This window comes from Hesperophylax consimilis, chromosome 26, assembly GCF_061612785.1.
Source record: "Hesperophylax consimilis isolate HC1 chromosome 26, BYU_Hcon_1.0, whole genome shotgun sequence".
Taxonomy (NCBI): domain Eukaryota; kingdom Metazoa; phylum Arthropoda; class Insecta; order Trichoptera; family Limnephilidae; genus Hesperophylax; species Hesperophylax consimilis.
In genome coordinates this window covers 12,555,990-12,579,977 of record NC_142861.1, presented here as the reverse complement: position 1 = coordinate 12,579,977, position 23,988 = coordinate 12,555,990, and the positions used below count along the sequence as shown (strand labels likewise).

Sequence of the window (23,988 nt, the reverse complement as noted above, 5' to 3'; positions counted from 1 at the left end):
AGTAAGATCGTCTGAAAAAAAAAACAATATAAATAAATGTACTTTATTAAAAATGAATACCTAGCTTCTATTCAAAACATGATAGCCATTTTCCAAATATGAAATGTATATTTCTTATCCGAACTTATAATGATCTACGAGGTACTCCATAATCACGAGTCCCTTCATTGATACTCTAACAAGAAAAAATAAGAGATACGAGCCTTGCAGGCGAGCAGGGATGTTTGGAGGGGTAGTAATCTGCTTTGGCCGTATTTGGTGACAAGATCTGAATAGCCAGATAGTGATTTAAAAAAAATAACACTTTATTCAGATTTTTAAAAAAATAGAATTGAATCCTGTTTTTTCTTCTATATTGAAATGCGATAAATAAATTTTTGAAGTAACAACATTAACGAACTGACGCATTTTACCAGGAAAGGAAATACCCTAGAGGTTGGACAACTCAACCTTGTCTTGTCACACACCACTTGCTTCATTCACGTTCATACGTCGTCTTATTCATACTGTAGTCTTACCCATTGGCTACACAACACTGCGGTCTCAGACGCTCAAATATTAGAACGAAAATACCTAACCATTTTCAAAAATCAAAGCTAAAAGCCGACATTATTTTTGTTCTTCCTTTTTAGCACGCTTGAATAGTTTTATCAGTGACAGGCGCCAATTCGTGCCAGAAGTGCTGTGTTGAACACGTTCAGCCAATGTTAAGTCCCATGTTGCATTGTTCATTGTTTGTGGGATCCTGTTATATAACCTCGACTCGAGACTGAATATTAGGTTGTGTTTTTTTAACTAATGTTATTTTTATATCTATGGTCGCATTCATTACGATAACAATCCTAACATTGAACTATCGAATTATTTCGCCTAAGGTGAAATGTCTCAGGTAATTTTTTCACATCCTGGAAGATTGTTATTCCAATGTAAATAGTATACCCTTCTCCTTACGATCATGGGCCAGTGTCTTGTACCGTCTCGAGTGTCTGGAGTATATCTTATCTCTGCACGATTTCCCCCTTCTTTTATTTCTAAAACAAAAGACATACATTATGTTCGTCATATTTATGTTTGTGTAAGGGTGATAATAGATCTAATTGGTAACTATCCTACCAACTACCAACACAGATTTACGGTCAGAATAAAACAATTAAATAACATTTTTCCCATGTGTTTACAATTTGGGAGGCGGGTATATTCAAAAAGTGATACAGAGTCATTAAAAGCGATGAAAAAAACTTACCTAATAACCTAACCTATTAAACCTAGTTTTTGTTTCATCATTTTTCATGACTTTTGATCACTTTTAAGGTTTGTTGAATTGTAATTTTTATGAGTTTCACGGATATTCCCGGATTCATGGGGTAAGGTATATCCTAGTCTTGGCGGCGTATGCATCTGCCCACCAGCTGCGTGGCAGGCCGGATCGGGAAAGCCTGGTTAAAGGATACCCTTTGACTTCTTCAGCTGGAGTCTCTCTATCCTGATCCATTGGGAAAATATTAGAATTTTTATGAACACGTGTTCCGACATCCCCATAACACATTCGTGTTTTACTGATAGTTTGTTAGGAAACCTGTCAATTCATTCGGTAAAGGCCTGCAGTCCCGCTTTTCAACCGGAAAACGAATAATTTGACCAGATTTTTAATAAATTTGCAGTATTTTTATTTCAGTAAATTTTCTCCGTGCATTGAACCCCAGATCCTACCCACCCCTTATACCTTTTCCAGAACTTCCCCTCCTTCATTTCCTTACAAAATATCCTCCACACAGCATCCTCAAAGATGTGTGGAAGAGAAATATGCGTGTAAATATAGCGTAAAAAATCTTGAAACCGAAACTGCTTATACGATTTTTTTAATGAGCTCGGGCGAGTCCAAAACCGAGCGCCCGGAAACCTTCACCCAAGGCATATTTTAATAAATACACCATCGCTCGAGAGGTTAGAGGGTGTATCAGGAATCAGGACGCACTCGAAAGACTTTAACCAGCTTATTTTGAAATTTTTATCTTTTTCAGGTGATGAACCAGAATGTTTGAAAACTTCAAACTGTTGAAAGATTTCTGTTGTGTTGACGTCCTTATGGGTATATTTGATATGGTCTTTGTTTGTATTTTTTAGAAACACTAACAATACATTTACATAAAAGAGTCAAAACAAAATACACTGTAAACAATTTGCGTTTACAATAATTATTTAGCTACAATAAACATTGTTTATTTTTCTACTGGTGCATGCAAACAAACGGAGATATTACAAAGTTGGACAAAACAGTTCGAAATTTTACTTGGTTTATTATGATTTGTTAAAGGTAATAATTTATTTTAATTATTAATAAATAATAAAATATCATCATTTATTGCTTTTTGTAACGAGTTTTTTTTAATGAATTCATGAAATTTGAGAATGTTGAATTCAATCTTAACGTTCTTGGCATAAAATTATGATAACCCGTATTTTTTATGTGATTTGATGCTACTTAGTCCCATTGAGAGCGGTGGGTCGGAATTATAAGGGTTCTTTCATCACTTGAGCGGAGAGAGGGGTCAATTATTTAAATAAAGTATATTAAAGTGTTTGTGCTGTTGTTCCAGGCGGCAGTGTGGGCTTGCCCGCGTGCAGGTCGCGCCTCTGCCTGACAGGACGGCTGTCGCAGGACCCCGGGGCGGGCCGCGCGGCCGCCGCCTTCGGGCTGCCGGTGCTACTGCACGAGGCGCCCGAGGAGGTGCTGTCGCTGGCCGCTGGTCCGCCCGATCACGCGCCGCGCACTTACTTCGTGCTGGACGAGTTCTCCGGCCCGGTGTTCGACCAGCTGTGCAAGGCGAAGCAGAGGTGAGACAACCTATATTTACTCACGTATTCTAAAAAAGCAATCAACTTCTAGGTTGCCATAATTATTACAATATATTAGTTTACTTTTTTAATATTGTACTAGCTGAAGTCCCCGGCGTTTCCCGGGCTTTACGCAGAGTTTTTCGAAATCAGATGTTAACAGTAATGTTCCTCTTATTTTGAACATAAAGTGTACAAATTTCATCAAACAGTATCAAAATTCTGCTTTAAGGGGTTGGAAAAATAAATGATGCATTTGATAGTCCAGAATTACTTGCATTGATGAACTTTCCGAATCCACTACGTAAAAATAGAAGTCGGGATTCATTTCATTTCAGAAATTCTGGGACTAACTACCATATGTATTTCTCATTGCCCGGAATACTTTTGGGGAAATATGTATAATAATTATGTGCTGTATATCTTTTACTATTCATATGTAAAAGGGCGTTAGTAAAAATAAAAAGGTGGTGGGGGTGGTATTCTGAAATCTCGTGTAGATATCGAGTGACCTTTCTCTTGTTTCGATGGTCAAGTGTGCTAAATTTCACCAATCTCGGAATGAAACTATAGAAACACGACATTCTTTTAAAAACTAGGTTTGGTAGCAAAGCTCTAAGAAAATTTTGATTGTTTCAGATTTTAGAATTATAAAAAGTCGCTGAATGTTCATAAATTAAATTATTTAGTTACACACGTGAATGTAATCTTTTTTTTATAATATTATTATGCTCCAAATCCCGGATTGATTTATTTCACCTTCAAACCCCATGAAAGATAAAAAATTGTTTATCGCCTCTCTAAAATAAAACCTGTCCTCCCTCGGTTGTGTTCATGTCCAAATTCGTAGAACGAAATTATGCTATACGTCTTATTACTCATATATCCAATCTACGGTTAATAATTTTCGATGAATACATAATATATTACAATGTATTTTGTTGTAGCTTAAGGGTGACTGAGCGTGTCTGCGTCATTTAGTACTTCAGGAAGACATATGCGGATTGAGTCGCTGATTGATTACTGCGGAAAGTCGGGCTTAGTCGTTACTGTTAGCCATTGGATATTGATAGATTGCCGACAGTGGCGTGCACAGAGTTTTGGATCAGGGTGGGCAAAAGGGAAAACAACAAATTCATTGAAAAAAAAAAAACTTATCATCGACAACTACTCCATTCGTGCAATTTTTTTTGCTTAGAATGACTAAGCTGCTAGCTGTGACCCATTTTGTTGGGATTTCATAAACAAAATCATTAATATGTGCAAATTCCAAGCATTTTACTGGACACAATATTTTTGAAAGAAATCCAAAATTATAATATTATCATTATTTCGTTAGTAAAGTTGTGCTAATTTAGACGTATCGTCTATCAACTGATGCTGCTGATTGCTATATTTACTAGCCGTCGCAATTCGTTCTGAAAAGCTCTGCCTATTTAGATATTAACACAAACGTCTCATCTTTGCGCACACAGCGCCCTTGAGGTGTTTTTGCACAAAAACGGCGCTATACAAGTCATCAAAGTATTATTATTATGGCACACATGTACAAATTTTGTGTAGTATGAAGTGAACATTGAATACTCTGACGAGGCCGACGTTTGGCGTACTTAGATTATGCTTTTGATACGTGTGCGGTTTAGGTACGGTGCGCGTGGTGTCGAAAGTGATTTCTTGGAATAAGTTTATAAATTTTAATATTATTTATATTTTTATGCGATTAAGGTAGGGTAGGTGGTGCTTATGTGCCTATATGGAATGCGCGCCTCTGATTGCCGATGATCTGAGGCAACAACAAACGGCCGGGAGGAAATATACATGACGTGTTCATAAATAATAATTCGATAATTAATTTACAGCGATTTTATATGATGAAAATAAAATTCTCTGTAAAGACAACGTCTCGACTCGTCTCGTTACTTTTTAAAATCTCTGTAGCTCATGATGGAATTAGTTGCGTTGACCTAAATATTTCTGATAGAAAAGCTGTGCAAATTTTGTTTGCTTTATGATGTTATGCAACTTTGTCTTATGCTGTTTTTACTCTTTATATCTATTATTTTTGCTACTATTTCAGTGCACATTATGAATATATAGTGTTTTTTTTAATTATAATATTTTCTGACCTAAATAAAATAAATCAGCCGCGGTGCAAGTTGCCTGCAAAAAGCGGAATCACACTAGGAAACCTCACAGAACGGCCTCTAATTAAGCGGGAAACTCTTTCGCAATAAAAATCAATTAAGCTACTGTACAAATCGCGTTGCACGCTGAAGAACGAGTGCCGTTAGTAATGTAACGATAAGTGTAATAAATAATAATAATAAACCCCGATGATTACATTCCCCGGTTTCCTTCGTCTGTTGTTTGCTGGCTGGCTTGTTTGATTATTGCGAATCGAGTAAAGCAGTAAGCAGAAAAGTCAGTCAAGGTCCCCGGGGCGGGAACAGCGGCCAACAGCGCGCGGTCGCCTTCTTGCTTGAGTTGCTCACTTATTAACTTATTCACCGCTGCAAGCATAGACATACAAATTGATAGACTTGCCCTAACATCAAATCAGGGTATCATTTCGACGAGCTAGAGGCAAAGCACCTTATAATTTCAATAAACTACGACATTAGTCGTAAGATAACATTAGTCGTAATAACCAGACCCTGCGCAGAAAATGTAACTGTTTGGATAATGTAACTCTTTTATATTCACTAAATTAAGATACATCAATGAAACCTTTTATTGGTTGGATAATTACACATATTTTAATTTTATTTATTTATTGGACAATTTGTATAGCGTCGCTTTTGTGAGATATCACCTCAGGGGCGCTTTACGGTTGATGGCAGGTACATTAAAAAAGATATATTTAATTTTTATTTTTATTAAATACAATTTATTTATTAAAAAAAAAACAGTTTTTAACATAAAAAACGTACTCTACACATCTCACTAGGGCATTCCTGTATCAAGATGTGCAGCTTTACAATTATATCACAATACTTTACACATTTTAATAATTATTTGAAAATGTGAGCCTAACTGGGTGCTTTACCCACGCTGAGTCCCCCATTTTAATAATATTTAATAAAATAACATGAAATAAAATAAAACACAATAAAATAGGCGGTAATGAAAAAAATATGATACCTTCTATGAGGTACGGTTGTACTTGTACATAATGATGTGTGTATTCTAATGGTGTTGTGTATTACGTATATATGTTTTATTATTTTACTATATATAACATTTTTGTTCCTGTTGGTTTTACAATTTTTTTTTCAAAATGTAAAAGTTTGCTAAAGTAAGGCAACGGTTTGCAGCACAGTCCATTTTGGGACTTTTCTGCGCAGGATCTGAATGTTAGTTTTAACCGAACCGCCTGGCGTAGAAATAAGAGATGTGGGTAAATTATAACACATTTGTAAATGTGTCTAACTAAATAGTGTAACAAAATAAGCCCGAACTTTTGTTTACCCGATTTGGGATTTGTTTTTAAGTTTTTTACGTAGTCAACAATTTGCGCGCCATTGTAAAAAGGACTTGTAATTCGTAGACAGATTTTGTTTTTGAGGACTAAATAGTGATTGTTACAATGCGAAATTCGTTTATAAACCGATCAGGGAAAGGGAGATAGTCATGCCACCTCTCCGCTCTGCAAACTTAGTTTGTTCCCCTTTCTCCGTTTGGTTAGTCTATCAATTTGAATGTCTATGGTTGCAAGTTGCAAGGGTACATTATGTGTATTGAATTTAATATCTATTATCATTATTATTTAAGTGTTAAGTCTAACGACTTGCGGGTTTGATATGGATGACGTTTTGACTGACTTCGGCACGACCCTGTATTTGCGCATCCTGATGGATTGCAGTGCATTTTTTAACAGATTTTTAGAAAACTTTAAAGAATGGCTGGTAAATTTATAAATCCGGCTTCGCCCTAATTTCTCAAAATCACCCTTAACATTTGAAAAATATGGGCCCACAGAATGGCCTAAATTATCTCACAGTTAAATTGATATTTATAAGTTTAATACCCCACTATGAAAACGACCTTCCGGGCTGACAATATTTGCATTGACGTAGAAACGCCGGACAGAAAAGTTTTGCAAATTTCATGGCGCCATAGCTCACCGTTTGATTATTTTTAGTGAGCCATACACATAGTTTTTTTTTTACTAGTATCTGTGTTGAGATTCGACAGTCGTATTCCAGTCTTGGGGATAAACGGGAATATGTTTAGATAATGATAGTGGCAAATATATAAAATATAGACTGGGCCATCGAACTTAAGCCAGAATCGAGCTTCAGGTGTTCGGCCCGGACCTTAAAAACCACGTTTACTGCTTTTCAAAGATACTTGAAACCTGCTTACTTCACTGACGCTTTCGGAAAAAAGATTTATTTTTTTATTAATGACTATTATTAAAGATGAAATTGTTTAATAGTATATTCACAGTTTAGGATTCCTGTTCAGAGGTGGACTGTAGGTTGTTGTGTTAGTTTTAATTCATAAATTTATGATTTCCTCATCTTCATGTTTCTAGATCCCGTATCTTCATGTTTGTTGATTTCCTCATTTTCATGTTTGTTGACTGTAGGTTGTTGTTGTTGTTGTGCTAATTAATAATTTTTATTATTTTCATTTTTTTCCCATTTTCATGTTTGTAGACCTCATCCTCGTGATTGTTGACTGTGCTTTTTGATTTCCTCAAGTTTATATATGTGATTTCCTCAACTTCGTGTTTGTTGATTTCCTCATCTTCGTGTTTGTTGATTTCCTCATCTTCGTGTTTATTGAATGTAGGTTGTTTTGCTGGTGTTACTTCATAATTTCCTCTTCTTCATGTTCACTCTTCCGTCTTTTGATTTACAGCACTCGATACATTTGACAATTATTGTGCAGTAATAGCAGTGAACAAGACGTATCCTAGAAATAACGCCGCCGCTGCTAAAGATAACCTCGCGTATGGTTTCGTTCATTCCTGACCCGCGCTCTCAGCGACCGCTCCACATCGGTCTATTTCTGGGAGATTGACAATGACCACCGGCAGGCAATGTTGATAACATATCATTATATTTATCTCGATAGACTCGTCGAATTAATTAATTAAAGTCAGTGTGTTAATGGTGACTGCTATCGGTTGTCTATCACTGTTTCATTAACCCCTGATATCAGATATATCTATTTATTTATTAATTTTCGGGAAATCGACAGTTTACACTTATTTCAGTTTGTACATAAGTATTATATAGCCAAAATAAAACCAATTATGGATTTCCTTCTTGTGGCGTTACCTCTACTGAGACAGAATAAGTAAATTAAATTTGTAAGAAAGGAATATGAATTTTTTAAAAAAATTATCCAAAACAAAAGAATATATAAAACGAAAATTTACAAAATAAAACATTTATCAGTACATTTATCGCCATGGAGATAGGATTTAGACATAAATCAAATCATAATAGAAATATAAACATAACATTATTCATAAACCATCAGAGAAATATTCTTTTATGGACCTCTTGTATTTGGTAAGTTCGCAACTGAAAATATCCACCTTGGATAATATGCTATTGTAATTATTGCATAGTCTGTTCAGGCAAGAATTCTGCTTAGAGTTCGTTTCGAATTGATCCACCCTGAACATGACAGAAGAGCGTGTTGAACTCGCAGGTACATTGAATATCGTGGATTATCATTTTTAATTTTGAAATTTGCAGGTCGTTTCATTCCCACAGGAATATAATACCCCTCACTAGGTAAATCGTTACAATCTCTGGATTTTCTGACTTACATTTTTTTTAATTATATGATATCATACCATGAAGTATAAACCACCTTTTCTTTCGTCTTAAAATCTTCTCAGAAGTTCTCACTTTTGAAGTCAGACCTTTCTCGAATATTCGATTCACCGTTCCCTGAACCGTCCTTGGTTTTTCCTTTACCATGAAAATCTGAATTGTATATAATGCCTACTCGTTTCACTCTGCTGTTTTTGCGTAGACTTTGCGCTATTGTGTAACTTGAAGGTATTTCAATATTCCACAAGCTTGTTGTATACTGAGCTTTAAAAAACATCAACGGTATGTTTCCCGATCACCTAAGCCGTGGTCGAAAATAGATTCCTGCCACGTGTGTTTTCCCTTTAAAATACCGGGTAATTCTGAACTGCTTCATATTTTGTTAAGTTAAAGTTAAATCATGGAATAGTATTAATTTTTTTAACATCCGAAATAATACCAAAAATTATTTTATATTCATTACAGTCTTAACTGAACGAGACGAAGCAATTTCAACCTTGACCAGCGCTTTGTGAACCTGGCCATTCTCGAATTCTAAGGTCATTCCGAATATTCATCGCCCTTAACGTAGTTGTAATTATAATTGATTGATTTTAGTTCCATTCGTTAATCTTATGAAAAATCAATTTTTCTTATTGTTTAGCGATGGCCAACACAGCCAAGTCCTGTGTGATTATTTAGTTTTAGACGCTTGTTTATATCGACCTAAATATATAAATGATGCCTGGATTCTGTGTGGCCGGGATCGTAAAAAAAAACAATCAAGATCTTTCCTCGTCTAACTTTAAATTCAATATTGTTTGAAATCTTTGAGCTTTGTTTCTCTGTCTGTTAGAATTGTGATGGACTCATGTGGCTGATAAACGAAGAACCGTACCTGAAGTGAATTCTTTAAAATGCTGATATAGCAGCACTGCTCTGTGACGAGGCAAGTGAGCCCCCCAGGAGTCCTGGTTTCAGAGCCCGGTGAGGACAAATATCTAAAAATGAATGGGCTTGTGGCTTGTTCACACTGTGTAGTAGGGTGGAGTGACGTTGTATGGGACTTTTTTTTTTAAAGATGCCAGTACTGTAATAGCAAAATAAAGTTGCCTTTATATAACACCTCTTTCGTCTAAAAAAATCAACTCGATCGAAACATTCCTTTATTCAACAACCAGCACATTTATATTTAGAAAAAAATTGTATGAAAAAAGTCGCTGAAAACTCTGCCAAGCATAATAAACAAGCGATATTCATAGCAAAAATACAATTTTATTAGGGGTTTTATAGCTAATAAGGTGCATAACACATGTGAAAATAAAAATAAAATTACCATAGTATCAAGGCGGGGTCTATTTTTGGTTTTTTTAAGAGGATTATTGTTTTTTTATTGATTTTTTCGTGTTTTTGAGAAACATGTTTTTTTATTAAATAAAATACTTTAACAAAGAGAATTTATTTAAACATTATCGAAGTTTTATAATATTTATCGTGTTTTGAAATGAGATTTGGTGTGAAATTCGGGCATTATATGCCTAGATTTTATTGTCGCCCGAATGAATCCATCTCTTGCTTCAGGCCCAACTGTAGACAACGATGCCTGGGTAACTGATTTGATGCACCTCTCGACTGCTCGAATGTGGCAGGGAAATCTGGGAAATTCAATACTGTCCTTTTCTTCACCGAAATTATTTATCATTTTGACTAGGTCGTCATTACTGATTTCGGATAGTATCGGTGGCGGTGTAACTTCGCATTCCTGCCAGTTGATAATATCGTAATATTTACTTGCTGAAAAGTTTATTGTTGGAATAATAAAGTCTCTAACAACAGATGGACTCGGACATCTATCTCGCGCCTTTAATATTCGTCTCAAACCCAATTCTCTTACAATAAGGTTGTCATCCATTATCATGGATAGTAGCAGATTTTCTGGGTGGCAAAAATAGGCGTTTCTTTGAATTACTGGATTAATTATATACTTAGATCGGTGCTCAAATATCGGGTGAGTTTTATTATAGTAAAAACATGTAATGCCCCATCTTTACACGACGGGTGCCTCTTTATCTCAAACCATGTCGGAGCATATGCTTTAACAACATATTCAGCAAGAATTTTTAGGTTCACTGAAGGGTTAGTTGTTCCTATATATAATCGAAGTATTAAGTTTGCTGTCGTCAACCAGCGTGAGTGACAAATACTACCTGGATGACGGTTTGCTAAATTTGGTGGGCTGTGACCTTTTGTAACTGCAAAACATATTTCGTACAAGTATTTTTGGTCCGTGCTCAAATTTTTCAATTCCTCTGCGTTGAGTTTGTGCATCTCAAAGTGTATTGGTGAATAATTTATAACGGTGTTTTTAGAGCTGCTTGAAAGAAGTTTTCCAATAGGTCCTGAAAATCCTTTAGGTCCTGTTGTAGCACCATCTAAGTGTTGAAACAAGTGGCAAAGGGGAAGTTCGTTTGCATGCAGCTGACAGATAAACCATTGTAACGAATGACCTAATTCCAATTCCATGAATTTAATAGTTCCATTTTTTTGCCTGTATTGACAGCAGTCCCATCACATCCAATCGCTGATAAATCATTCAAATTAAAACCGTTCACTTTTAAATGGTGTAACATGCTCTTTGCGATGTTTTTGCCAGTTCCTGATGATGGTGTAACATGTCCAACATATTGAGACCCCGGCTCAGATAAAATGGAATAATGTTCTTCTGAAATCGTTCTCCGATGATATCTATCCCCTATTTTTTCCTGAGACAGTGTTTTATCCTTCCTTCCATCGAAATATAGACCTCGAATTTTTGTTGACTCCGACGACATCTGCCATGTTTTTATTAAAGAAGTGCGACACGTTTGTCTAGCTCGTCTGAGTTTGCTCCTATCAATCACCATTTTAGAGTCGTCTTCGATTACTATGCCAAAATCTTGTAATGTAGCACTTGCAACAGCTGATGCCGACCTGTCTGACAAACCATACTGATCGCAGATTCTGGCCAAAGTGGGGAATTTTAACATCATACGGGAATTTTCTGGAGGTTTTTTTTTTTTTTTTTTTTTTTTATAGTGAATACCTCACAAGAGTCCCAACTGCTCCCGTCTGGAGCCAGTGAGACTATGGCATCCCCAATTGGGGGATGTTGTGAGGCTGAAGGTAAGTGGGGAAGGGAAAGAGGAAGGTGGGGAAGTACCTGGCTATTCAGATCTAGTCACTAAACACGGCTAAAGCCATTTGGAGCAACGTTTCAATTCTGAATGGTGGTCTTACACCAGGGCGATATTGGTACTATCTTCCACTCTGGAACGTGCCGCAAATATACTATATATTATTTTAATTAATTAATTGTGAAATAACACAAATTAATCAAATAAAATTTATTTGCGCACGCCGGGTTCGAACCCGCGACCTTCGGAATGGCAGTCCAATGCGTTACCACTGGACTATGCCGGCCGTCAAGGTTGCGAAGAATGTGAAGAAAATGATTGGTTTTCATCAAAAAAGGGTTGACGTGGTGTTGTCGCTGATGCTGTAGATGAGCTGACCTTCGAAGCAAGTTCAGATAAACGAGCTTGCATCCTCATTTTCCGATGTAATTTTTTTGTTGTGTCGGTGTCTATTGCTCCCAGCATCATTTTTCTCGAGGATCTTTGGTCTTCAAGGAATGCTTGTTCTTTGGTGGGTACCTTGCGCGTCTTTTCGCAGGAACACATATTCAGATAGTTACATTTGCATGAAGCAATATCGAAAAGTTTATTCATTTTGATTTTATAAGAATTTAACTTAACATAATAATGCACACTTTTTTTTTGGCCATTTTTTAAGTTTTAAGTATTCGTTATAATGATCTTGGATCAGTTTCATCACTCGATTGTGTGAAACAATGGGAATAGAAGCGCGCTTCCAAATTCCTCCAACAATTGCAGATATAACACTTTTTATTTCGAATACTGACGGTTTTTTTGTAGAGTTAAGATTACGCTCATATCGTAAGAACAAATAATGTTTAATCACTTCTGAGACAGTAGGTAACACTTGAGAGTTCATTTCAGTTGGTGCCCCGAATATTGGACATAAAATTTTGCTTCTCGTATAATTTGCATTAATTTTCACAACAATTATATGTGTTAAAATTTAATCGGACAAGGATTCTAACACGTCTACGGTCAGCGGTAGCCGAAACGAAACTAGATGCAAGTCGCATCTAGTTTCTGCGACGAAACAATAGGAGCGAAATTATCCCCCCCACCTCCACAGCGCTCACAAACTTACTTGTTTAAGAGCAATTTATGCAGTTTTTTTTTTTTTTATAAAACATGTAATGTTCAATAAGGTAAATGCAATTGAAAGTAATGGATATTATTTTATATTTTTGAGACTGTACTCAGATTTTGGGAAAAAAAGGCTAAATTTACGTTTTTTACGTTACGAAATCGCTAGGTTGTTGAATGAAGACATAAGTTTAGATTTTTTTAAGTATTTTTACGAGAATATGAATGACATGAAGCATCTTTTGGCAGCTATTACAATACCGAGATTTGATTTTTGCAATGTCACTCCACCCTACTGTGTAGGTATTGAATCCATTGAAATAAAGTGTCTCTCTCGGTATTATATGAGACAAACATTTCAGAATCGAAACATTATATGAAATGGGTTTAGCTGTGCTTAACAACCTGATCTGAATAGCCATGTAACTCCCAACCTTCCTATTTTCATTCTCCCCCTCCCTCCCCACTTTGTAACATGGGTATGCCACAATTCGACTCCAATTCGAGTCTAAGCAGCAGGGACTCTGGTGCATTTATCCATGTTTTTAAAATCACCTTTATACAAACCTTTCTTTTATATCTCGTCCAAATCAAAACCAACGAAGAGACAAAAACGTATTTGTGATAAGTTGAAAGGTTACGCATGCCCATAGACATATGAATATTAGTAGACCTGCCCTAAGTGATTAAAAGCGTATTATTCCCCACTCCCCATACCGGTTCCATTGGAGCCGGCTGTGCTCGCGTATGGCTTCAAGTGAATTTAGAAAACGTGACGTCATAATTCTTGTACGAACTATCGTCGAGCTATGCTATCGGTTCATTTTACGAAATAACACGGCAAAATCGTGGCTTGTGCTATGAAAACTTGTAAAAATAGATGTGAAAAAGAGAATAAACCCAATTGTCGTATTACATTCCATATATAAGCATTATTTTACTGTCCTATTTACTGTCAGATTGATTTATTGACGAATCACAGTCAGCTTTCCTCTCTGCGTCCCCCGCAACTCTTGTTTTAACCCCTCGTCCTTAACTTCTCGTCTATTAATATTCATATGTCTGTGAGCATGCCACTTTGGGTATATAACAAGTAACATTTCAAAATCACGTGAAACTTCAAAAACAATGTTCACTTAACCTATTATTATAATATAATATTTTGGGCACTTAAAATTCAAGCCCACTGTCGCTATTACGAAAATTCATAAAACATGTTAAATGAAACATTTTACGATTCTTGATAATAATCAGCACTGACCCATTATTTCTGACCTACGTTGTTGTATCTCACTTTCTAAGTGTGGCTTAGACGACTCGCCGCTTATATTGTTATTAGAACATACTTAATTGTAATAATTATAGTGTATGCTTCACTAACATTTTCTTGGTGTTTTTAATGCAATTCGAATCAAGGACGCCGGGCAAAGGTAACAAACGTTTGTATATTAATTTATAGCTGCATGTGTAGTTAATGAATTTGATTTGTAAATGATTTTCGATTATCACGGCCACTGTGTATCTATTGTATTGTTTGACTTTTGGGGGTAGTGTGCTGTCTTGCGCCTTCTCCTGGTTTTAATTGTATTATAATGCGTATTTATCTCTGTAGAAATGATATGAATTTGGAACTGGCAAAAAAGGATGAAAGTAGATTAAATGCTGTTGAAATGAGATCCCTGTGGCGTATGTGTGGTAAAACCATGTATGATCGTGTGAGGAATGTGGAGATTCGCAAAGAGTGCAAGGCTGATGTAAGCGTAATGAGTAAGATTAAGAAAGGGACGCTTAGATGGTTTAGGCATATATAGCGAATGAGCGAAGAAAGGAGTGTAAGGAGGATATATGATGCAAATGCGAATGGTAGCAGAAGTCGGGGACGCCCGAGGAAGACATGGCACGATCAAGTGAATCAGATACTCGAGTCGGGCCATGTCAAGAGTCAGAATAATAGAAGAGTATGTATGAGACGATGTATGAATGTGAATGAGGCAAGGAGTGTGTGCCAAGACCAAGTTGTTTCTCGGTCCGTCCTCTCTGCCTACCCCTGCGGGGAAACGGCGTGATGGTTAGTTAGTTAGTTAGAAATGATACCCTTTCACACTAAGTTAATATGGCAACACGAGTCAATTCTAGAAATACCCACGATAGTTTTTTAATTCATTGTACCTATTTATTTTTGGGTATTTATGCAGTCTTATAAACAGTCCCCAATACTCCGCTGCAGCGTTGGTATAGCTATCCGAGAAAGAGAGTCGTATACTGCTCGGGTTAAAATCGTTACTCATATTCATGCAAAATGTTTTAGACTGGCACCATTCTGTTCCAAACCTCAAAAGCACTGTCATTTTCGCATTTCGCGTTCTGTTGCTAACTTCACGTTTCTTCAGATGACTTTTTGTAACGTCATTGACCTGGTCTGTTTTGAATTACTTCAAAATTCGGTTGTGCGTTCCGTATTCGCTTTGGTAAATGTTTTCGATTTAACAAACAATTTAATAAATTTAACATTTAACCGTTCAACTCTATAACAAAATCCCGAAGGAAATTGCTGTGATAGAAAATATTAATAAGTTCAAAAATGAATTAAGAAAATATGTCTATCTCAATTATTAATGTTTCCTTTTTTGTGACTTTATTGAAATATTTAAAGAAAGATTATGTTTGCCAAACAATGTACATGTTTATATGTTTATAAAACTATTAGCACACACGAAGATGTGAGCTAACTTAAGATTAATAAATAAATAAAATAAAATATTCCTCTGATATGACTGCCTTTTTAATTCGATTATGCGTTCCGTATTTGCTTTGGTAAATGTTTTCGATTTAACATATTCCTCTGATATTACTACTTTTTTAATTTTTCATTGCAGGACCGATCGATATTTGTCAAATAAACCGGATCGTAATAACGTTCCTATACCTGGGGGTCGGGCGATTTAAAAATCTGTCTACTACTAATACTGACGTTTTACGGCCAGGTTTACGCCTTTCAAAAATTTTCAGCAGAATATTTTGAGGGAAGAGCTTTGATTTTGGATACGGAGGTTGTGTCAATAAAATGTAAAAGAATTCGAGTATCAAGGTTACTAACGTTTTAGTTGAATTAATCATTATCATCTACTGTCGGATATTCTGGCATTCGTTCGATTGGGTTTGTAATAAAAATCATGGCACGGGTTAGAGTAATTAGATCTCGCATTTTTCCCTCGGACTGAAATTAAAAGTATTTTGTATGCCTGTCCTCCGCCCATGCAACGCAAGAAGTAGTGTCGAAAAACGAGCATTATAATATTATGTTTTTTTTTTGCCTAGAATCGTAGAGATTTTTATTTTCATCATTTGAAATTAAATTACTTTGTACACCACTATTTAATAAAATAAGATTGACATGTTTCGAAACTAGTGTTTATCCTGACGAATATAAGTATTTTATTTACATATAATTTGTTTTTTTGTTTTTTTTTTTAAATTTGTTTTGATTGATTATCGCCTCCTACTTAAAATGAATTTCTTGAATATTCAATAATACCTATTTATCAATATTTTTATCGACAAATTTCAGATCAATAAGTTCCCTGTATCCGCACCCAGAGTTGGTTCTTTTGTAATTTTCCCAATTATTTTAACTGATAAACTACTTAGGATTAAAGATAAACCCAACTTTAACAAGAGTAATGACTAATGACATCACGCGTCGCGATCGTCCGATGATTTCGAAATCCAGGTTTAGTAATGGGCCAATTTGAAGCATCTTCTGGGAGTGCAAAGGTTAGATGCTGACCTGTTGCGAGTTTGCCGTGAGGTCAATATCCGTAACTGATCAGCTGATTATTCCATCAGCTAGTTGAGTATCACTCATTGTTTGTTAATTATCTGTGGACCTACTATTTTACTACGAAAATGAAATAGTGCTTTGGGCCTGAACTTGTTTTCGGTCGGATTTTATGTGCATTTTGTTATTTATGATACAACGGACACGTGCTGATAGCACGCGCAAAAGGATATTTCTGCAATTGATTGAAAATTGTTGTGTTATTTCATAAAAGCTCTGAAGAACATCTATTAAATATTCAATATTATTTTAGCTCATTAAATAGCTATCATGAGTCTTATATTTAACCACTATACATGCTGAAAATCGTGATGATATGGTGGGTCGTGAACTCTGGAAGTCGTTTTTCTTAGTACTAAGGGTCGGAATCTCCAAGACTTTTCGTCTCCAGCCTAAGGACAGGTTGTTTCGGAGAATTTGAACAATTCATCAAATTTCAACGTTGATTTTCAAGTTCCTCGAAAGATTTTTTCAAGTTCTGTTTTATTTCAGTTCTGTCAAGCAAATAGCTGTCACATAAATATTTTGTGACAAGTAGTTCTTGCTTAATTGGGTTTATTTTGTCTATGGGTTTTTTTTTAACTTTGGCAATATTTTTTGAGGAAGGAAGGACAGTTTTGTTTATGGGCACTTCCTCCCCGATCTGCTTGGGCAGCAGCTCGGTGATCCAGTCACTCGCCAGTTAAGGTGTTTTAATCTGAGTTAATCATGTGAATAGAAGTTATTCTTTTCTTTTAAAAAGGGCGCGGGGTGTTTTTCCTTTCACGAATAGTTCGTGTTGGTTATTATTTTAGTGGTGATTATGGAATCCCGCTTTTGATCCAGTGTTGGCCGGTGGTCATATTTGTAGTACTCGTGTTTCGGTTGTGAAACCGCAAATGGATTGGTCCTAGCTGTGGCTAGAAGTTGATGGCTGAGTATCCCCGCTTCGCGAAGGAACGGATTGCTGTTCCCGAAGTCTGTAAGACGAGTCTGGTTGGTTACCACGTGCTGCAGACCTGATGATCCTGCAGGCGCACGTTGAAGGAGTTGCGCCCTCCTGTTTCCACTAAGAGAAGGATGTCCTGGCTCCGTTAGACGAGTCTGGTTGCCTGCCACGTGCTGCGGACTTGATGATCCCACAAGGCGCGCGTTGAAGGACTTGCGCCTTCCCGTCTCCATTAAGTGAAGGATGTCCTGGCATCCGTCACTGGTCCGTTCCCCGTTACCGGAGACAAGTTTTTGTTCGCCACCCGTTGTTATTCCTTCGTTTCTCGACCACGTAAAGTTAGTTTAGTTTGGTTCAGGAGTCCATCTGGTATGTGCCTACTTTTATTCCTATTGTTACATGGTTATTATTTGTACTCCTTTGTTGTAACTTTTGATGGTTTCAATATAATTTCTATTAAGTATTTACTCTTATTATTTCTGATTTCCCTCCTTACTTGACAGAGAATTAACCCCACAATCATGAGATTGAGATCTTTGCTCTACCGTTTTTGTAAACATTGGAATGTTCCTACATTATATATCTCACCATTACATAGCCTATAATAATGTAATAACAGAACTTGAATAGGACTTTCACAGAACCCGAAAATGAACGTTGAAGTTTGATGAATTGTTCAAATTTTCCGAAACAACCCGTCCTAAGTGTGCAAAGGAGGGCTGTCCGTTTGATTGACAATTCGTTGTTCACAGACCGAGTGCCATCTCCAATGCACAGACGCAATGTGGCAGGATGAGTCTGTTCTAGGGGTATTTCAATGGAGCTTGCTCGAATGAGATAGCAGCATTGATCTTCTGTGCACCTGTACACGTACGTGAAACTCGACGGATAAGAATGGAACACACGCTTCCAACCCGTCTCACAACACGGCCCACCGAGTGGCGATATTGTTTTCCTGTCTACACTCTACAGAGAGGGGCATTCTTGCGAGAACGTAAACAATTATCATAACTTAATTTAGGGTCGTTTTGGTGACTGGTTTTCCCTTGGTCCATCGATCGGTTTAGCGATCGCTCTCATGGGATTCTCGGAATTTCGTTCTGTGATAACCTTCTGTAGATTCCTTTGTCATGTCCTTGCGATTTGACTAAATATTTTAATATTTTGGTTCGTCGGGATTCTTATGCTACGTATACATCCGCGATGCGAACTGCCGAACTGAACCTCAACTCATGGGAAAGAAACGAAGCAACTGCAAATGTCGCGAAACGCTGCTTGCAGTTGATTCGTTCCTTTCCCGTAATCCGTTTCGGTTCGCAAATGTATACGTACCCTTAGGGGGTGGAAAGTCTTGTTATATCATTAGTGTTAATTCTGCATACCTTAATTTTAACTAAAAATCACAAAACTCTTTATCTGGAGCAACGAAAACTTTAAAACCACGATGTATGGAGTAATAAAATTTGCACAGCCTTTTCTGTCTAAAATTTCTCGGTCAACGCAACTATTTTAAGCGCGCTATCGGAGGCGGCTTCTTGGTATGTGCATTTGTGCATTGCACTGCTTGTCTTCAGTCTTCACGAACGAAAGTCCCTCCAGTCATAATTCACGCCAGGTAATTATTTGAGCTATCTTCTAGTACAAGACTCCCGCGCAAGCGAGTCGTGCGTATTTCGTTATTCACAAAACTTTACAGCATCGGGCGGTATCGAGACAGCTCGACCCGCTGAAACGGTGACATGAGAACTACATATTACGCTCATAACGGCAAATCACGTGTTTGAGTAGTGCAGAGATATATATCTGTTATATAACTCATCCCGTGCACTATCGACGCATGCGCCAAGCGCCTTGAAGGCAGATGAATTTTGCACCACTTTTATCGTGCGTAATCTAAAGCGTCTGGAATAAATTCGTTTAGGAATACTAATTTACAATGTTAGCGCTACAAAATTGACGCGAAGCAGTTTTATTTATTAAATTATTTTATTAATGTAGCTTAGTGGAGTGATTGAATTGCAGAACCCCCATTAGTTCACCTGTTACATACTAGGTACATGTTAAAAGTGAAATGCACTGCTGGCAGTCACGAGTTGCCTCTGCTCCTAATTGTAAAAAAGGACAAGAAGCTTATGTTGTATTCAATCTGAAACTAGTGAATTATATTTTGCTATATATTGTCATGTTTTAAAATGTGTTTTGCAAATAATGTGAGAGTGAAGATCTGTTAAATACGAAAGTCCAGCCAAAACAGGACCGGATGTTTCCGTAACGCTGTTACGAAGTAAATGCTTCTTGTTTTTGAAAAGTACGTTGGAATAAGAATCGTCTTGACAGATTGATCTCTAATTTCGCATTAATCCATTTCGCAGCCGTGCGATTTCTGGCTTTGTTTGTTTTGAAGAAAGTTTGATCGGATCACAAAATAATTAGGCACAACAATGGCTCAGGTTAATTTTAATTAATTAATTAGACATGTCGTGGCGTAAATATAATTAAACGAACATGCTCAATCCGATCGTGGAAACTACTGAACAACTCGACTCAGATCTCACGCTCGTAATATCGAATACATTCATCGTCGCATATATAAGATCACGGTGTATCTGATTTAATTTCACTTTTTCACCTTCCTGAAACTTTTTTTTTCATAGCGCAACCACTTTCGTGCGCTATGGTACTTTAAAATCTCGATATAACTGTCAAAATAAGACTAAACGGCTTTTGCTTGTTTCGTTTATTAATTCTTAAAAATTCAGTGATACTCAAATGGGTGTTTAGTAACTTCTATTATTTAAAATTCCTAATTTTTTAGTCGTTTTCTAACTCAGATTTCTTCAGTTTTCTTCTTATCCCTTTTCATAAAGATAATCTGAATCTGGTTCTTCCAGGTGAGTCTAACATTTCCTGCATCAATGGGAAGTAAAAAGCAATTTCACTCAATAAAATAAACCTTGTAAACTTAAGTATTTACTCCAAGAATCTAAACACAATGTTTCAATTACTATTACCACTATGAACGAAGAGAATGTTAAATTAGGTGAATTAGCAAATTAGCTGTTACATACAATTAGTTACCTACAAACCTTTGCTCCGACTATCTGTCCTACTGCCCTCATGTACTGCTTTATTCTTGATGGAAGGTCTCAGTCACCTCAAGTTATTAATTAGTGTTGAAAGGTTTTCCTCGAATGTATTACCCCTGTACCGTCTTCTTTAATAATTGTTATCGAACCATAATAATGTGTCACAGGTATCACCGGTGAATACGTGCGTGTACTTGACCATTATTAATTGTTAGTTAATACAAAATGCCACAAAATTTGGTTCACGGTAACAGTTCAATGTGTCAATCGCCTTGATCTGTGTAGGTTTCTTTCAATATATTGTTTCTTATTCTACACTCGCTTACAGCAATAACTTGCTGTGCTTGACACATTCACTATTATTTTGTTCGCTCCCGTCTCCTATTAATTTATACCCAGAAGGAAGATAAAGAGACTCAATTTAACTCTATGTTTATGGCTCACGCTGCATTCTATGTTTGGGTCAAGTTTGGTTCTTAATGGCATAGTTGTAGAAGTTATTGGTTGTTCGTGTGCCTTGCAGTTAGGGTTCTCTATTTCAGCTATGTAATAGTTTGTGTTTGGTCTTTGATTCTTTGCTTTCCCTGTTTTCCAATGAACACCTTTCTTAATCATTCTCCTCTGACACTAGTCGTATTTCTCCGAATGTAATGATTCGGAGAAGCATACTATTCGTGTCCTTACTTCGCACGATCTAGTCATGCGTTGTCTCCCACTGCTGCTGTAGGTAGACCTTTGATTCTATAGTCGCTATTACGTGAATGTGCGCTTATATTTATCTCTGCAGCGAATGCCGCTCCATCGGCCGCATTTGTCATCGGGAACCCTCGAAATAGTCCATAAAAACTTACAAAAATACCCCGTGAATCATCGGAGCCATTCACGTTGGCCTGAGAGTCGCCCATTATTATTCCTGCCTCTTGAACAATAATAATAATTTCATATATCTTCCCAATTGTCTCTCAAATGCCCACCTCTCCTCGTGTCATGTCAACCGCAAATTTCAAGCTTTTGGCAAGCACCATTATCTTCTGTTACTTTGTTCCCCGTCGTTAATTATTATACCTATTATATTTTAAAATTTCAACCGACTAACTAGTTCAGAACATTGATTGATACCTGAGGGTAGCATTTTGTCCACAACTCTCCGAGGAATAAGTCACTCTTATTTCATAGCAAGCAATACCTATACTTGTCAAATCTGTGGATGTCTAGAAGTCAATGATTTCAGTTTTAACTAATTTAGAGACAATTTGTTTTCGTAGGAAACCAATTTTTTTTTTTTAGTTCGTCGTTATAATTTTTAAACCCTCTATGACTATTTTTGAATTAATATTTAAGACACGGACAAGGATCCGCTTGTATTGCTTGATAAAAATGTTCTCGTATGTTAGTTGTTTCGAGTTATATTAAAGTGCCAAGTTGGAAAATACCTTAAGGGCGCTTTACCAAGTTAAGATTTTTTTTCAAATGTTTCTGACCCTTCAAGAATGTTCTAGGTAATCTTATCAAATTACGGAGAGAGGTGAATTTATATATTAATTTTATTTAAATGGGCAAATTTCCCAATTTTAAGGAAAATTGAAGTCATGTTCAAGAAAAGATCAGATGATGAACGGAGGGGAGGTTATTTTAGATAAGGCTTGATAGAATTGAGGATATGTGTTTAGAGAAGGACAATACAAAATATATGATCTGAAGTTCCCACTTCTAGACCACAGAAAGTACAATCTGAGGAGTCAAGAACGTGCATTTCAAAAAGGTGAGAAGGAACGAAACAATGTTCAATTCTCATTCGAATAAGTAAGGAAATTTATTTTTTGGAAAAATTGGGGGAATTGTTGAAACCACGTTTTTGTTGGGATAGTCCTTTGTGTTGATGCATAGCAGGCTTCCTCGGATTGACGAAAAATGCGATGCTGTATCTTCCAATGTGACCGTTGTGCTAAGTACCTACTTAATTATTGATTATTAAAATATGTATTGCAAAACAAATGGCGATCCTTCACCGAGGGGATGCTGTATTTTCTAATGCGACCTTCAAATAATATAGTAATAAAATCATACCGCAATAATTTTGTGTTTATTCATAATAAACTAATTCGTAATAGAAGAGATATAAATAAACAAGTTGCGAGATCCGATTTGAATCGTTACATTGCACTGACTACCTTCCCACACTTTCTCACTGTTATTTATATTCCATTGTTATAATAGAACGTATATTAATTTATTAAATGAAACATTAATTATAAACAGAATGCTAATATATTTGCTACGTTTAAATAATATATTATATAGCATAATTGCGGCACATTCCAGAGTACCGCCCACTTTCAGTATCGCCCTTACCACCATCCAGAAACGAAATGTTTACTTGAAATGGCGTGAGTCGTGTTTTTGTGACCAGATCTAAATATACAGGTACTTCCTAGCCCACCTCTTCTCTTTCGGCCTCAGAACATTCCCCATGGGATGCGATAGTCCCACTGGCTCGGCTGGACAGATGGGAGCAGACTCTTTGTGCGGCATTCACATAAGAAAATAAAAAAGTGGGTGTGTCAAGCCTACGCAAGACAGAAGTGAAACTTCTTTTGTTAAACCGTATGAACCACAATCAATTACGTATTTCACTCGTATTACACTCACGACGCAGTATACTAACCAAGCAGCTGATGCTTGGCGTGGCGCAGTTCGCTGGTGTCTGAGAGAGAGGAAAGAAGAGAAGAGAGAGAACGTTCGTGAGCGGCTCCCCCACCTCAACAAGCGCATATGGTGAGAGAGGGACAGTGAACGGTGAGCGGTGGTGGGGGTACCCGCATTTTCGTGTCGATCCTGACTCGGTTTTACTCCGTCCATCGAAAATCCATTACGCGCCTAAAGAAGTTTCACTTCAATAAATGATGATTTCATCCTTATCTTTAATAGTAAAACGGGTATAATTTATTATTTATGTATTTATTTATATGCCCATGGGGCTTTTACATACATAGTTCATAAAAAAAAAATATTCTGAAGATTGTAAGTTCACAAAAGTTATAGTAAAGTACATATAACCATATCAAATAAAAATATAAAAATACATATAAGTAAATAGTAAATGCATACAATAATTATTTGTAGGTATAAACCTGTTGTACAAAAATAAGAATATTCCTACTCCTAAGTTATACAGGCTTAAATTAGTTAAAAAGAAATGTAAAGTTTATATGTAAATACTAGGTAGTGGCAGCAGTAACATGATACAATA

General features: G+C 36.5%; 1 protein-coding gene across 5 annotated transcripts in view; it reads left to right on the top strand.

Moving 5' to 3' along the window:
* pbl (epithelial cell transforming 2 pebble) overlaps window positions 1-23,988 on the top strand; it is a 138,184-nt gene that overhangs the window by 46,142 nt on the left and 68,054 nt on the right. For all 5 annotated transcript variants that reach the window (XM_089647560.1, XM_089647563.1, XM_089647561.1 and 2 more), the window contains exon 2: window positions 2,598-2,835. In XM_089647560.1, the coding sequence (XP_089503686.1) occupies window positions 2,598-2,835 (238 nt within the window). The remainder of the gene's footprint in view (window positions 1-2,597; window positions 2,836-23,988) is intronic.